The sequence below is a fragment of the Artemia sp. Qi Xiang Cuo genome, chromosome 7 (assembly GCF_049724085.1).
Source record: "Artemia sp. Qi Xiang Cuo chromosome 7, ASM4972408v1, whole genome shotgun sequence".
Classification (NCBI taxonomy): Eukaryota; Metazoa; Arthropoda; class Branchiopoda; order Anostraca; family Artemiidae; genus Artemia; species Artemia sp. Qi Xiang Cuo.
Genome location: NC_142800.1, coordinates 60,470,710 through 60,485,187, shown reverse-complemented (window position 1 = coordinate 60,485,187; position 14,478 = coordinate 60,470,710). Strand labels below are relative to the sequence as shown.

The following is a 14,478-nucleotide window of genomic DNA, read 5'->3' as shown; positions in this document are numbered from 1 at the left end:
TCTTTTAACTATTAATGAGTGAGCTCGAACGTTCGATATACCATCAACTGTGCCGTTTCGGAATTATATTCGAGCGCTCCTTACAATCTGGCAATATCGACTAAAGGGCATAATTTACCCCATCTGCCACGGGCCCTAAAAGGCTGCGTTGACAACTCTGATTTTGTTATCCGCCATTTAAGCAATTTTTAACTTAATGGTTATCTCAATATTTTTATTGGATGCAGTTGGGGAAAAAGAGGCGTGGGGGGGAGGGCTAGTTGCCCTCCAATTTCTTTTGACTCTAAAAAAAACGAACTAGAAATCTCAACTTCCAATCAAATGAGCCATCTTTGAATTTTTTACGAGCATCCTTTCAATAAGAACCATATATTCCCCCAGGGCATAACTTACAACACCTACTCTCGGGCCCTGGGGGGCTGTGTTGACCCTTGAATTTTTGTTATATGGTCTTTGAACTATTTAACAAAAAGCTATCTCCAAGTTCTTATTGGATGGGTTTGAGGAAAAAAGGGCGGGGCGGGGGGGGGGGCTAGTTGCCCTCCAACCTCTTTTGACTCTTAAAAAGTGAACTCGAACTTTCAGTTTCGAATCAAATGATCCCTCTTTGAAGTAAATACGAGCATCCCTTCAATAAGATCCATATATGGCCCAGGGCATAACTTACAATGCCTGCCCCGGGCCCTGGTGGGCTGTTTCGACGCCGGAATTTTTGTTATATGATCTTTGAACTATTTTTAACAAAATAACTATCTTAAAATTTTTATTGGATGCATTTGGGAAAAAAAGGGTATGGGGGAGGGGAGGGGGGGGGGTAAGCTGGTTACCCTCCAATATCTTTTGACGGTTAAAAAGTGAACTACAATTTTCAATTTCCAATCAAATGAGCCCCCTCTGAAGTTTATACAAGCATTCATTCCACAAGAACCATATATGCCCCCAGGGCATAATTTATAACCATTGTCCTTGAAGACTGTGGGGGGAGTGTCCTGCTCAAAAATATAATTTCCAGATCTTTAAACTACTTTGAACAAAATGACTGTATCAAAATTTTGATTGAATGTGTTTGGGGAAATGGTGGGCGTGGAAGGGGTGTCAGTTGCCTTAGACTCACTTTTGACTATTAAAAGGGGAACTAGCCATTTAAATTTCCGGTCACATTAGCTCTTTCTGAAGTTTCTACGACAACGTTGTCTGTACAAAACCTTATATGCTTCCAGGACATAACTTACAACGCTTGCCTGAGGGCTGTGGGGGAGTTGTCATCTTCAAAGACCTAATTTCCAGAACTTAAAGCTACGTTTACTAAAATGGCTATCTTAAAATTTGGATTGGATGTGTTTGGGGAAAAGGTGGGCGTGAGAGGGGGGTTAGTTGCCCTCCAGTCACTTTCAATTATTAAAAAGGGCACTAGCACTTTGAATTTCCAACCGAATGAGCCTTTTTTGAAGTTTCTACGACAACGCCTTCTATAAAAACCTCGAATGTCCCCAGGGCATAACTTAAATCCCTTGCCCTGAGGGTTGTCGGGGAGTGTCTTCCTCAAAAACATATTTTCTATCTGGAAATCAACTACACTGAACAAAATGGCTATCTCAAGATTTTGATTGGATGTGTTTGGGGGAATGATGGACGTGGGGGGGGGGGGCTAGCTGCACTCAAATTACTTTTGACTATTAAAAAGGGAACTAGACCTTTTAATTTCCAACCGAATGAGACTTTTTTGAAGTTTCTACGACAACGCCTTCTATAAAAACCTTATTTGCCCCCAGGACATAACTTAAAACCCTTGCCCTGTGGGTTGGGGGGATTGTCCTCCTCAAAAACACATTTTCCATCTCGAAATCAACTACGCTGAACAAAATGGCTATCTCAAAATTTTGATTGGATGTGTTCGGGTGAATGATGGGTGTGGGTGGGGGCTAGTTGCCCTCCAATCACTTTCGACTAAAAAAGGCACTAGCCCATTGTATTTCCAATTGAATGAGCCTTTTTTGAAGTTTCTACGACAACGCCTTCTAAAAAAACCTTATATGCCCCCGGGGCATAACGTAAAATCCTTGCCCTGAGGTTTGTGGGAGAGTGTCCTCCTCAAAAACATATTTTCTATCTGGAAATCAACTACGCTGAACAAAATGGCTATCTCAAAATTTTGTTTGGATGTGTTTGGGGGAATGATGGGCGTGGGGGGGGGCTAGTTGCCCTCCAATTACTTTCGACTATTAAAAAGGGTACTAGCCTTTTGAATTTCCAAGCGATATGGGGGCATATAAAACCTTATATGCCCCCAGGGCATAACTTAAAACCCTTGCCCTGAGGGTTGTGGTGGAGTGTCCTCCTCAAAAACATATTTTCTATTTGGAATGGCTATCTCAAAATTTTGATTGGATGTGTTTGGATGTGTTGGTGGGCGTTGAAGGGGTTTTAGTTGCTCTCCAATCACTTTCGATTCTTAAAAAGAGCACTAAAACTCTCGATTTCCAATCGAATGAGCCCCCTTTGAAGTTTCTACGATGACCCCTTCCATATGAAGTGCCTCTGAAAAAAAAAATAATAAAACATTGGAGCCGTATGGCCTTTACGATAAGCAACGCTATAGCGTTGCCTGATGAGACTGAGGATAAAAATCATCATAAAATCTGAGAAATTCATCACTCTTTGTTGAGTCAACGCTGTTGTGGTAGTTATAGTACACAAGCTTTATTTTTTGGTATGCCCCTTGCTCTGTGTTTCTTTTCAATACTATATTTTTTTAAGCTGATCTAATAAAAAAAAAAGATAAGGACTTAATGCGCAAAAGACAGCCCAAAAGGTGCCATATCACACAAAATAAGTTTTAAAGAAGAACAGAAAAACTAATTTCGGTTTTCAGGTTGTTATCAAGAACTTACTGCTTGTAGGAAGAAATTATTCTGGAAACCAAGATTCTTTAAAACATATTCGATACACCAATAACTCCATTTCCGAACTATTTCTATGAGTGAGAAAAGAGGATATAACACAAATTGGGAAACAAAAAATTCTACATAATTTGAATATAAAACAAGATTGAAGAAAACAGATTGAACTAATCGACATTCATAACTTAATTGGCTTGGCTGTAAGGAATTGGCTGTAAATCCAAGTCTCAAAACGAATTTCACGATTGCCTTTTGAATTAGAGCAGCCGATTACTAGCCAAAGAGCCAAAAAAAAGCAGCCATGAAAGAAACTAGCGAAGAAACTAGCGATTAAGACAGCGTAAACTTCAGTGAGTGGCGTATAATACACAAGTACCCCGTCATTTATCTATGGAGACATACTTAAAAATTATTATAACAAAAACTGCTCTCACATATTAACATAACTCTTGTCTTTTCTCTCTTCTAACATCATTATTAAATAAAATAAACAGATCCCAAAGGTTACTCGTCTTGTTTTGTTATAGCAGATAAAATCTGGGCGTTTCGAACTATTTTGTCGAAACACTGCTATTCATGGAGCTCTCAAAAGGTGCCATAAGAAATAGAGGCAAGTATTTTTGTTTGCACAAAAAGTTACAAAACAGCCAAATTCAGCAATGAAGTCTGATCTGTCGATAAGACGAGTGAATCGAAGTTTTGAAGTTTCAACTTAAAATGAAGGCAAATAAAGGAGATGCACCCGCGTGTTTCTAGTATTATCCACACTTTAATTAAAACAAGTTTATCACGGCAAGGTGATAGAGCAACTCAACATAATCCGTTTTCATCCACATCTATCCTGGCTAGTTGTGAAGTTATTGAGCTTGAGGTGACAAAATTTAAATCCATAAATTACAGTATATTTTCAACTCAATAGGTGGTAATACTGTTATAGTTTGTCCAGTGAGCAATATTTATTAATGGGCCTTTTTATCAACGAAATACTATCAAGTTAAATATAATTCACGAGCGCTTATAGCATTCCCTTATCATTGACAATCATTTACATACTTTAATTGACTGAGTCAATTCATTTGAGGCATAATTCATTTATGTACACTATTTCTTTAGGACGGAGTAAGCGAAGTGACTCTTTAAGCTAAACCCGAGTCGACCCAGCTTTGAATAGTACCTATAGGAATCTATGAGAAAAACAGGGGCATTTTTGGAAGATTCGTCCCAAACCCCACAGAGCTCTCTGACAAAGCCAGAGTATCAGGAGATCGGCATCTGCGCTACTCGGACCTTATTGGTATGCATACAAAATGTTTGTTTTAACCTGTGGTAACTGTCAGAGGATTGATGCTCTGCCTGGCAAAACAAGGCCTGGGGTTCAGTTCCCGCAATCGCAAAGTTGTGTGACAGGCTTGCTACCTGTCCCTGTAAAAAAAAGACCATACAACTGAAACGTCGACAATAACCTGTCAACACCCTAAGCACGATCAATGGCTCGGGAGGATCTTTATTCTTTATTTTATCCACACAGCATTGCATAGTTTTTCACCAGTTATTAGGGATGAGAGAAGCTACAACCCTTCTGCGGCTCAGATTTGGGTCCATTCAGCAACTGAAATGTCGACAATAACCTGTCAACACCCTAAGCACGATCAATGACTAGGGAGGATCTTTATTCTTTATTTTATCCACACAGCATTGCATAGTTTTTCACCAGTTATTAGGGATGAGAGAGGCTACAACCCTTCTGCGGCTCAGATTTGGGTCCATTCAGCAACTGAAATGTCGACAATAACCTGTCAACACCCTAAGCACGATCAATGACTCGGGAGGATCTTTATTCTTTATTTTATCCACACAGCATTGCATAGTTTTTCACCAGTTATTAGGGATGAGAGAGGGTACAACCCTTCTGCGGCTCATATTTGGGTCCACCCAGCAACTTAAATGTCGACAATGACCTGTCAACACCCTATGCACGATCAATGGCTCGGGATGATCTTTATCCTCTATATTATCCGCACAGCATTGTATAGTTTTCAACCAGTTATTAGGGATGAGAGATGGTACAACCCTTCTGCGGCTCATATTTGGGTCCACCCAGCAACTTAAATGTCGACAATGACCTGTCAACACCCTATGCACGATCAATGGCTCGGGATGATCTTTATACTCTATATTATCCTCACAGCATGGTATAGTTTTCAACCAGTTATTAGGGATGAGAGAAGGTACAACCCTACTGCGGCTCATATTTGGGTCCACCCAGCAACTGAAATGTCGACAATGACCTGTCAACACCCTATGCACGATCAATGGCTCGGGATGATCTTTATCCTCTATATTATCCGCACAGCATTGTATAGTTTTCAACCAGTTATTAGGGATGAGAGAGGGTACAACCCTTCTGCGGCTCATATTTGGGTCCACCCAGCAACTGAAATGTCGACAATGACCTGTCAACACCCTAAGCACGATCAATGGCTCGGGATGATCTTTATCCTCTATATTATCCGCACAGCATTGTATAGTTTTCAACCAGTTATTAGGGATGAGAGAAGGTACAACCCTTCTGCGGCTCATATTTGGGTCCACCCAGCAACTGAAATGTCGACAATAACCTGTCAACACCCTAAGCACGATCAATGGCTCGGGAGGATCTTTATTCTTTATTTTATCCGCACAGCATTGCATAGTTTTTCACCAGTTATTAGGGATGAGAGAAGGTACAACCCTTCTGCGGCTCATATTTGGGTCCATTCAGCAACTGAAATGTCGACAATAACCTGTCAACACCCTAAGCACGATCAATGGCTCGGGATGATCTTTATCCTCTATATTATCCGCACAGCATTGTATAGTTTTCAACCAGTTATTAGGGATGAGAGACGGTACAACCCTTCTGCGGCTCATATTTGGGTCCACCCAGCAACTTAAATGTCGACAATGACCTGTCAACACCCTATGCACGATCAATGGCTCGGGATGATCTTTATCCTCTATATTATCCGCACAGCATTGAATAGTTTTCAACCAGTTATTAGGGATGAGAGAAGGTACAACCCTTCTGCGGCTCATATTTGGGTCCACCCAGCAACTGAAATGTCGACAATAACCTGTCAACACCCTAAGCACGATCAATGGCTCGGGAGGATCTTTATTCTTTATTTTATCCGCACAGCATTGCATAGTTTTTCACCAGTTATTAGGGCTGAGAGAGGGTACTACCCTTCTGCGGCTCATTTTTGGGTCCACCCAGCAACTGAAATGTCGACAATAACCTTGTCAACGCCCTATGCTCAATCAATGGCTCGGGAGGATATTTATCCTTTTTTTATCCACAAAGCATTGTATAATTTCTCATCAATTATTAGGGATGAGAATAGGTATGGCTTTTACGCGGCTCAATTTTGGGTTCATCCATCTTTTCCAAGAAGGGTTCTTCAGATTAATATGAAGGGGCAATAGGAGCAAAACCGGTACCCTCTCTATATCTGAGGGAGCATATTTGGACCAAAAGCGCTAAACTTCTACATATTTGTTAAAAATAAAAATTGAACCAAAATGTCACACAGTCAGATCTTAAACTAAAACATAAATTGATTTTAATAATCTAAATCTAATTAGATTTTCATGTAAATCAAAACTTACATAATGTATTATTTCCTCTCAATGAAATAAATACGCACAGGTACTATTTATTCATCCAACTAATTACCTAAAAATTGAATTGATAAATATTTCCTTAGTTTGACTGTCTTTGTACCTTTTTAAAACTGAAATTCTTCAAAGGATTTTCAATTAGTACTATTATGAAGAACAAATTGGGCATGCGGCCCCCACAATACCCTCGCCCTTGCTCTCAAAACTATTTTTTTCAGAAAGGCATGGATATTACACCATGTTTGGAGTGGAATAATCCAAGGATTTCTAATCTGTATTATTAGAGGCATAAAGTGAGCCGGTTCTTTTGGTCGCAAAGTTACATTCATGGATTCAAGTGCTTAAGCCAATATGACGGTTGAAAACAAATACAGTAAATTAAAATAATACCAGGTTATTTCTCTACTTGGTAGACTTGCACTAAAGAAAGTCTGTTAAATGACTCGCAAAACCTTTTTAAGAGTTTGAATTATGGGTCACATAACATTAAAAAGAGAATCACAAAACGAAAATTGTGAAACTTAGCTGTCAAGATTAGGAGAAAAACGGTTCATAAATTTTAGTGGGTAAGTTTGTCCCCAGGTTGAAGATAATAGCTCCAGGAAGTATTAGCGTTGCTCTACAAAGGAAAAACAGATAGAGCTTAGTGTTACATACTCCAATAGATGTACACATTTCATTTAGCTGTCTTTACTTGCTATGGAAGAATTGACATGTGGCTAAAAACCGTTTGATAGGCGACTTGGCATTCAATTATATATTTGGCAGAAACTGAACATATCAAAATAAGATCTCCTTATTCAGTAGGCTAATGATGAAAATAATATTTTTAAACTGCATTTCGTAATTATTCAGTTCATTTCGAAAAAAATTAATTCACTCGAAATGTTAAATCTAATCTTTTTTCAATTTTTCCCTCTGCCTGTCTGTCTCCGTCCCCTTCCTCACTCCCCCAACCTCTCTCTCGCACTCTCTCTCTCTAGTCCCCTTTCCTGTGCTCTCACTTCTTTAATCTCCGTTTCTTGTCTGCATCTCTTTTTCTCACTTCTCTTACTCTCTTCCCTTGATTTCTATTTATCGTTCTACTTCTTTTCTTTACATCCCTCTCTTCCTTCTCTCACTCCCTCTCTCTCTTTTTGTCACAAATTCTTTAGCATAAATACCTTATGAGTAAAACTTGCGTAAAGTAAATAGCCAGCAGTGGAATGTACAAGTCCTTTTGGTTTCCCAGTACTCCCAGAGGTATACAACATAAACAGACTATCTTCGCTATTCATTGACTCAGGAACGCATTCAATACTTTGAGCTTCCATAGCCTAAAATGAAATAACAAAACTAAAAGATATATGCACAAGGTCCAAACCTTCAGAAGTAAATAGGAAAGTCTTTGATAGGAATAAAGTTTGAATAAAGAATTTGCAGGCTATAGTGTTTAAATTTACTGTATTTATATGCGTCTCTCTTTTGCCTTAAAAAGGGGATTCCTACAACCAAACATGGGAAAAATAATTTTATTGAACCTCATATTCAAGAATTCAATTGAATTATAAATAAGCAAAAACAAAATATTTGACAAAGAAAAAGGAGTACCACCTTCATAATTTGAACTTTCTACAATTCAAGATGCTTTTTCTCGGGACTAGTACAAAATATAAATTCAAACATGGTCCTCAGCTTTTTAAGAAAGTATTATCAAGGTTCTCATGGGAAATGGTTAAGATACCGTTTACCACCCTTAGACAAATAAAATAGAAAGTAATAGATTTTCTATAGTCTGGATGATCTTCTTCCAAACCTAAACTTGTTAGTGGCATCAGCTAATGTCTTTGGTTTATTTTTTGGTGCTTCCAGACCTATGTGATTCTACAGTTTTTGAATCCTTGTCGTAATCACGTCTGCTAGATGGGGACGTCAGATCCCAAATGAAGTAAGATCCAAGCTCATACCTGTGTCTTTTCAGGGTATGTGCCTGATCCAACTTCCGTGCGAAGGGAGACTACGCTGTTAGTTTTATTTTCGTAAGCCTAATTGCTAGGGAAGTTACAAAATTAATTCAACAGAACCTGGTCAACAGCTACAGCTATGATGTCGAGTATCTGTGGTCGATCTTATATTTGTTTCTTGAAGAGCTACAATCTTGTCATTTCTATCCATGAAAAGGGCCTAGCGAATCTCAATAAGTTTGGTAAGGATCATGGATGGGACTTTTGTTGCATCTTTAGCTTGCTCAAGCCCAATCCAACAGACAAATTCCAAGTGTTGCTCCACAACTGTGACCCACGGGTCACATTTGCTGAAACACATCGTTGGGTCTTGGCACTCAAGGTCCAATCTCACAAAGATATATAGCTTAGGTAACATTAACACTAGTTTCTACTATTAATAATAGTTCTACAGAAATAACAAAAGCGGGGAATAATCCAGGGTGTTCGAGGTAGTGATTTGCATTGAAGGATATTTCGCTCTTAAAAATTGATCTCTGTTGTAATTATCATATATATGGTCTAATAAGTCAAAATTATAGAGCAGTGTAATATGAAAATAGAATACAAATCTAATATATTTATTTTTAGCAAAGATTCAGCTGGCTTATTTACAATTACTAAACACACATAACAAAAATCGATTTATGTAATCAGAGGTAAAGTTTTATTGAGAAAGAAAAATTAATACAATTGCAAGAAAGGGCAGAAGAGAGCAATTCTGAGATACAATTCCCAATCCCCAAGGTTTAGAGGGGAATTCATTTAGCACAATAAATGAGGAGAACGCCAGTAGAGGCTTGATTAAAACCTTACTTGATTAAAAAGTCTTGCAGGAAAATCAATTAGGAAGGTCTAAGGTTGATTAAAAGGATTAAGCAGAAACCCAATTACCAGTTTATACTGTTTTAAGTTCTATTAGGAAATAGACCTTTTTTGGAGTAATTTTTGTCCCGCTTTAAATCACAACTGCATCAAGTAGATCTTACAATTTTTAGTAAAACTGACAATATTAAACCAAAAGTCAGTGTCCAATTTCAAATTATGAATATGATGAATTATATGATTACTATCCTTGCTGTACCAACAGCTGACGACTTAAATACCAACCTATATCCAATTTTCAAATTAAACTTATTCAAAGCGCAGAATATGGCACCTTTTCCCTTGTAATTTAAAAATCATAAATTAAAATCACTAGACTTTAGAATCTCGCAATTTAGTTTTACGATTTTGGCCAGCATTAATTCAGCGCGATGAAAGGAAAAACAGAAAAAAGGGGCTGACCTCCCAGTGCGCATGCTCCTGGTACAAACAGATAAACTCTATCGCAGTGTACATATGAGGAAAACCAACTTGAGCACCTCCTCCAGCTAATGGGATGTGGTGAAAGAAAAACTGTTTGAACTGCACAAATCATTTTGAATTACTGTTGCCTTTTCTATCGGACCTCCTTCATATTTTAAACTTGGCTGCACCAAAATAATACTAAGGCTCTGTGTTGCCACAATGGTTTCTCATGCTATATTAAATAACAGCGACATTATAGATATCAGTGGGCACGTACCTGACCACATAAAAAAATGGTACAAGAAAATTGGAAGATTGCTGAATAAGAATGACATGTCGAGTTTTAGCGCCCTTTTTAGGCAGCGAAAGAGAAGCTCACGTGGCAAACACCATTTGATTTTTATCTAAACATGTTGACAGGCAGAAGATAAACAGAACACTTGCGGTTTTCCACCTACTATGTTTATTGATTGTGTTAAAAAAAAAAAAAAAATCAATAGACCTCTGACCTAAAGCCAGAAGGATTAAGGCTCGCGACAGTGGCATCAAAATCAGGACAACTTATGTAAAGGGTAGTTTGATTGTAATCAAACAGTTCGTGGTGACGAACTGTAAGTAAGGAGCAACTCGGCTCAATAGTAACCGAAACTCTAAGAACCGGAATTTTGATAACAATAGATAAATCAAAAGAATCATATTTTTATGCTGATTTCATATATATAAGTTTCATCAAGTTTAGTTTTACCAATCAAAAGTTACGCGCCTGGGAAAATTTGCCTTATTTTCGAAAAAGAGGGCGAAAAAAAACCCCTAAAAATCATAGAACTTTAATGAACATCGCATTATCAGATTCAGCGTATCAGAGAGCCCTACTATAGAATTCTGAAGCTCCTATCTGCCAACATATGGAATTTTGTATTTTTTGCCAGAAGAAAGATCAAAGATGCGTGTTTATTTGTTTTTTTTCCCAGGCGTGACCGTATCGAACCAGTGGTCCTAGAATATCGCGGGAGGGCTCATTCGAACGGAAATTAAAATTTCTAGTCCCCTTTTTAAGTGACCAAAAAATAGAGGGCAACTAAGCCCCCTCCCACGCTAATTTTTTCCCAAAGTCACCCGATCAGAATTTTTAGATAGCAATTCTGTTCAGCCTGATCGAAGAATATAATAACCATATCTTTGAGGATGACTTAATCCCCCACAGTCCCCAAGGGAAGGTCAGTAAGTTATAAACTTTGCATAATGTTTACATATAGTATTGGTTATTGGGAAGTATACCGAAGTTTTCGGGGGGATTTTTTCCAGTATTTGGGGGAGGGTCCGGGTGTTACGTAGGAGGATCTTTTCATGGAGGAAGTTTTGATGGGGAAAGGGAAATTGCTATGAAGGGGGCGCAGGATTTCCCAGGATTATGTAAAAAACGATCAGATATTAATAAAAAACAACAATTTTTTTCAACTGAAAGTAAGGAGCAACATCAAAACTTAAAACGAACAGAAATTATTGCGTATATGATTGGGTTCGCCGTCAGTCATTAACTCGCTCTTTATCCTAAAGTTTTTTTTTGTACTTTCATCAGAGCTTTTTATTCTAATTAACGGCCTTTGTGTTTAAGGGGTCATTCTTAAAGAATCGGAACAAAATTTGAACTTTAGCGTAAAGAGCGAGGTATTGACTATGGGGCGAACTCCCTAATATACGTAATACGTATATACAAATATAGAAGTTCGTTACGCAAATAAATTCGTAAGTTAAGTCAGAACAAAAGTTTGAGAAAGCCATATAGCTAAAAAAAAGTAAAATTAATATGCAAATTGCATTTTAATTATTCATGTGCGGTGAGCCAAAATCAAAGCTGCATTAATTAAAAAACGATCAGAAATTCAATAAAAAAAAGTTTTTTTTAACTGAAAGTAAGGAGCGACATGAAAACTTAAAACGAACAGAAATTATTCCGTATATGAAAGGGGCTGTCCCCTCCTCAACACCTCGCTCTTTACGCTAAAGGTTGATTCTGTCTCACAACTTCATCTTTTTTAAACAAAAAAAATTCCTTCAGTTACGAGGGAAAAGATCTTGGCCTTTTTAAGTCAAGGAGGCACTGGATAAAACAGGCTTTTCTTTCGCTTGAAATAATGGCCTTTGACCAACTAGTCAACAACTATAGTTGGACAAGGAAATCAAGCGGGTGCTTTAGGACCAGGCGATACAGAAATGGGGTGAGGAGATTAAGAATTCAGAAACTTTAAAATATTATAAAGAGGTTAAGATAGTGTTTGGGCAGGAATTCTATTTTTAAATTTACTGGTTAAATACCTTACCTACTAGATGCAGCTACGACCTAATTGCCTTCCGATTCGTTCGAGATTGAAGGTTTTTGAAAGGAGGAAAATTGTCCCGGACGGTAGGTTTGCTTGCCCTCTTTGCCTTTTGGGGGTAAGGGAAAATTTATTTGGGAATGATGGATTGCTGCTTCCTGATGCCTTGAAGGGTACGTTGCCACATTTACTTGTCTAGTGGGAAGATATCTTGATCAGTTTTTTTGCAAAAAGAAGAGAGTAGTTTTTATTTCTTATTTATTATTTTGACGAGTGTTGTAATTCGTTAATCTTGTATGTTGTTTGTGTACATGGCCATATTTTGGCTTGAAATACACGTTATCTTATCTGATATCGGGGTGGAGGAGGAACATGCACAGCTGTGCTGGTCTCAGGCGACTTAGTGCTGCGGTGAGTTAGTGTTAAAAACGGTTCCTGTAATTTTTTTTAATTTAGTATTAAATGTAAGTTTTGCTTCTGACCTCGTTTAAATGTTTCCCGGAATATATGCCAGTCAGCCATTACACATGAAGTTTTTTTAGGGTTAGAACGTAAGTTTTCCGGGGGTCCGCAGCAGACTATCACCAAAATCTTTCAGAGAAGCTGCGAAGTCCAAAGACTTGGATCATAAACTGATTAGATAACATGTTCAAGAGCTCTTTTTTTCTTCCCGAGTCAGTCTGCTAGCTAATGACTACAAATCGAGCCATCTCAAATTATCTGCTCCACTTCGGAAATAACAACCAAAATTGGCATTTTCAGATGTCATACGGCGTCCAAATCAGCGCCGACAGTAGTAAGGCCATAGGCACTTGAGAACCTACACGCAAACCTACGCCTGAGGCATAGATATGTGTGTAGGTTTTCAAGTAATTGGGTTACCAGGGTCATTTGCATATTACAATGACCTTCCGGTTTTTCTGGTAGGTAATTCTAATCTAGAGGTCAATACATCTTTCAAAGAGGAACAAGTACGCAATACCGGTCCTAGTGTGATTGATTTTTTGGACAATTGCCTTTAGTCAAGAATAGTTTGTTAGGAGCGTGACGTTGCTAAAGCTAACTCTCATTGGAAAAAAGGGGTATAAAGCTTTTTTGTTTTTGATAAGAATTGCACAATGAATGTATCGTTTGACGTGGGCATTTTTTATGAGCCAATCAGAGGTTGTTCAATATACGATAACTTGATTTGCGGTTGGGATTTGAATAAGAGAAATGGTTATGTTATTTGCTTGCGTGTATAGGAATTCCCATGTTATTTGCTTGCAGGTATAGATATTCCCTTGTTATTTGCTTGCATGTATAGGAATTCCAATATTATTTGCTTGCGTGTATAGGAATTCCCTTGCTATTTGCTTGCATGTATAGGAATTCCCAAGTTATTTGCTTGCATGTATAGGAATTCCCATGTTATTTGCCTGCATGAATAGGAATTCCCTTGTTATTTGCTTGCATGTATAGGAATTCCCATGTTATTTATTTGCATGTATAGGAATTCCTATGTTATTTGCTTGCATGTATAGGAATTCCTATGTTATTTGCTTGGGTGTATAGGAATTACCATGTTATTTGCTTGCGTGTATAGGAATTTCCATGTTATTTGCTTGCATGTATAGGAATTCCCAAGTTATTTGCTTGCTTGTATAGGAATTCCCTTGTTATTTGCTTGCATGTATAGGAATTCCCATGTTATTAGTTGTTAAGTCCATTGCTTTGTGTTTTTACAACCAATCATTTTACACTCCACACGGTATTTTAAAATATTTCTTGTAATAAAATGATACCCGAATCCACTCCCCCGCTTTTGGGTCCACTTAAAGTGATTCCAGTTCTAAATCTTCTGGCACCAACCCAGGTTCTAGTCCCAATTCCAGTTTCAGTGATTCTGGTCCTCTTAGTTTTGGTTGCGCCACTTCTGCTCCCTGATACCACCGTTCCGATTCCCCCAAACCAGTTCCAATTTACATCAGTTCCAGAATTTATTATGCAGCTGTCCTCGTAGCAATCTATGGCTGGTCATTGACAGTACCTAGTTTATTATAGTTGGGGGGTCATTTTGAAATGGTTTTATATATTTCCCCCTGTAAAATTAAAACTTTTAAAACAGACAGAGATTAACTTCTAAAAAGAGGGCAACCCCCTCTTTGCATTTTAGATGACAATTAAGTTTTAACATCACTCCTTAGTTTTAGCAAAATATTTGATCTATTTCAATATCTTTTCATCTTTAATTTTATATTTTCTTGATTTGAATATTTTAAGCGACAAGTATTTTTTACTCTTTCTTAAAGGTTTCTTATGTGGTGTAAGTATTTTTGTCTTTTTTAA

The 14,478-nt window shown here is 37.9% G+C and overlaps 1 protein-coding gene across 2 annotated transcripts in view; it reads right to left on the bottom strand.

The window, feature by feature from the left end:
• The window catches only part of LOC148950517 (acetyl-coenzyme A synthetase 2-like, mitochondrial), a 417,833-nt gene that overhangs the window by 212,333 nt on the left and 191,022 nt on the right, over positions 1 to 14,478 (bottom strand). For both annotated transcript variants that reach the window (XM_089092452.1, XM_089092453.1), the window contains exon 5: positions 7,724 to 7,876. In XM_089092452.1, the coding sequence (XP_088948578.1) occupies positions 7,724 to 7,876 (153 nt within the window). The remainder of the gene's footprint in view (positions 1 to 7,723; positions 7,877 to 14,478) is intronic.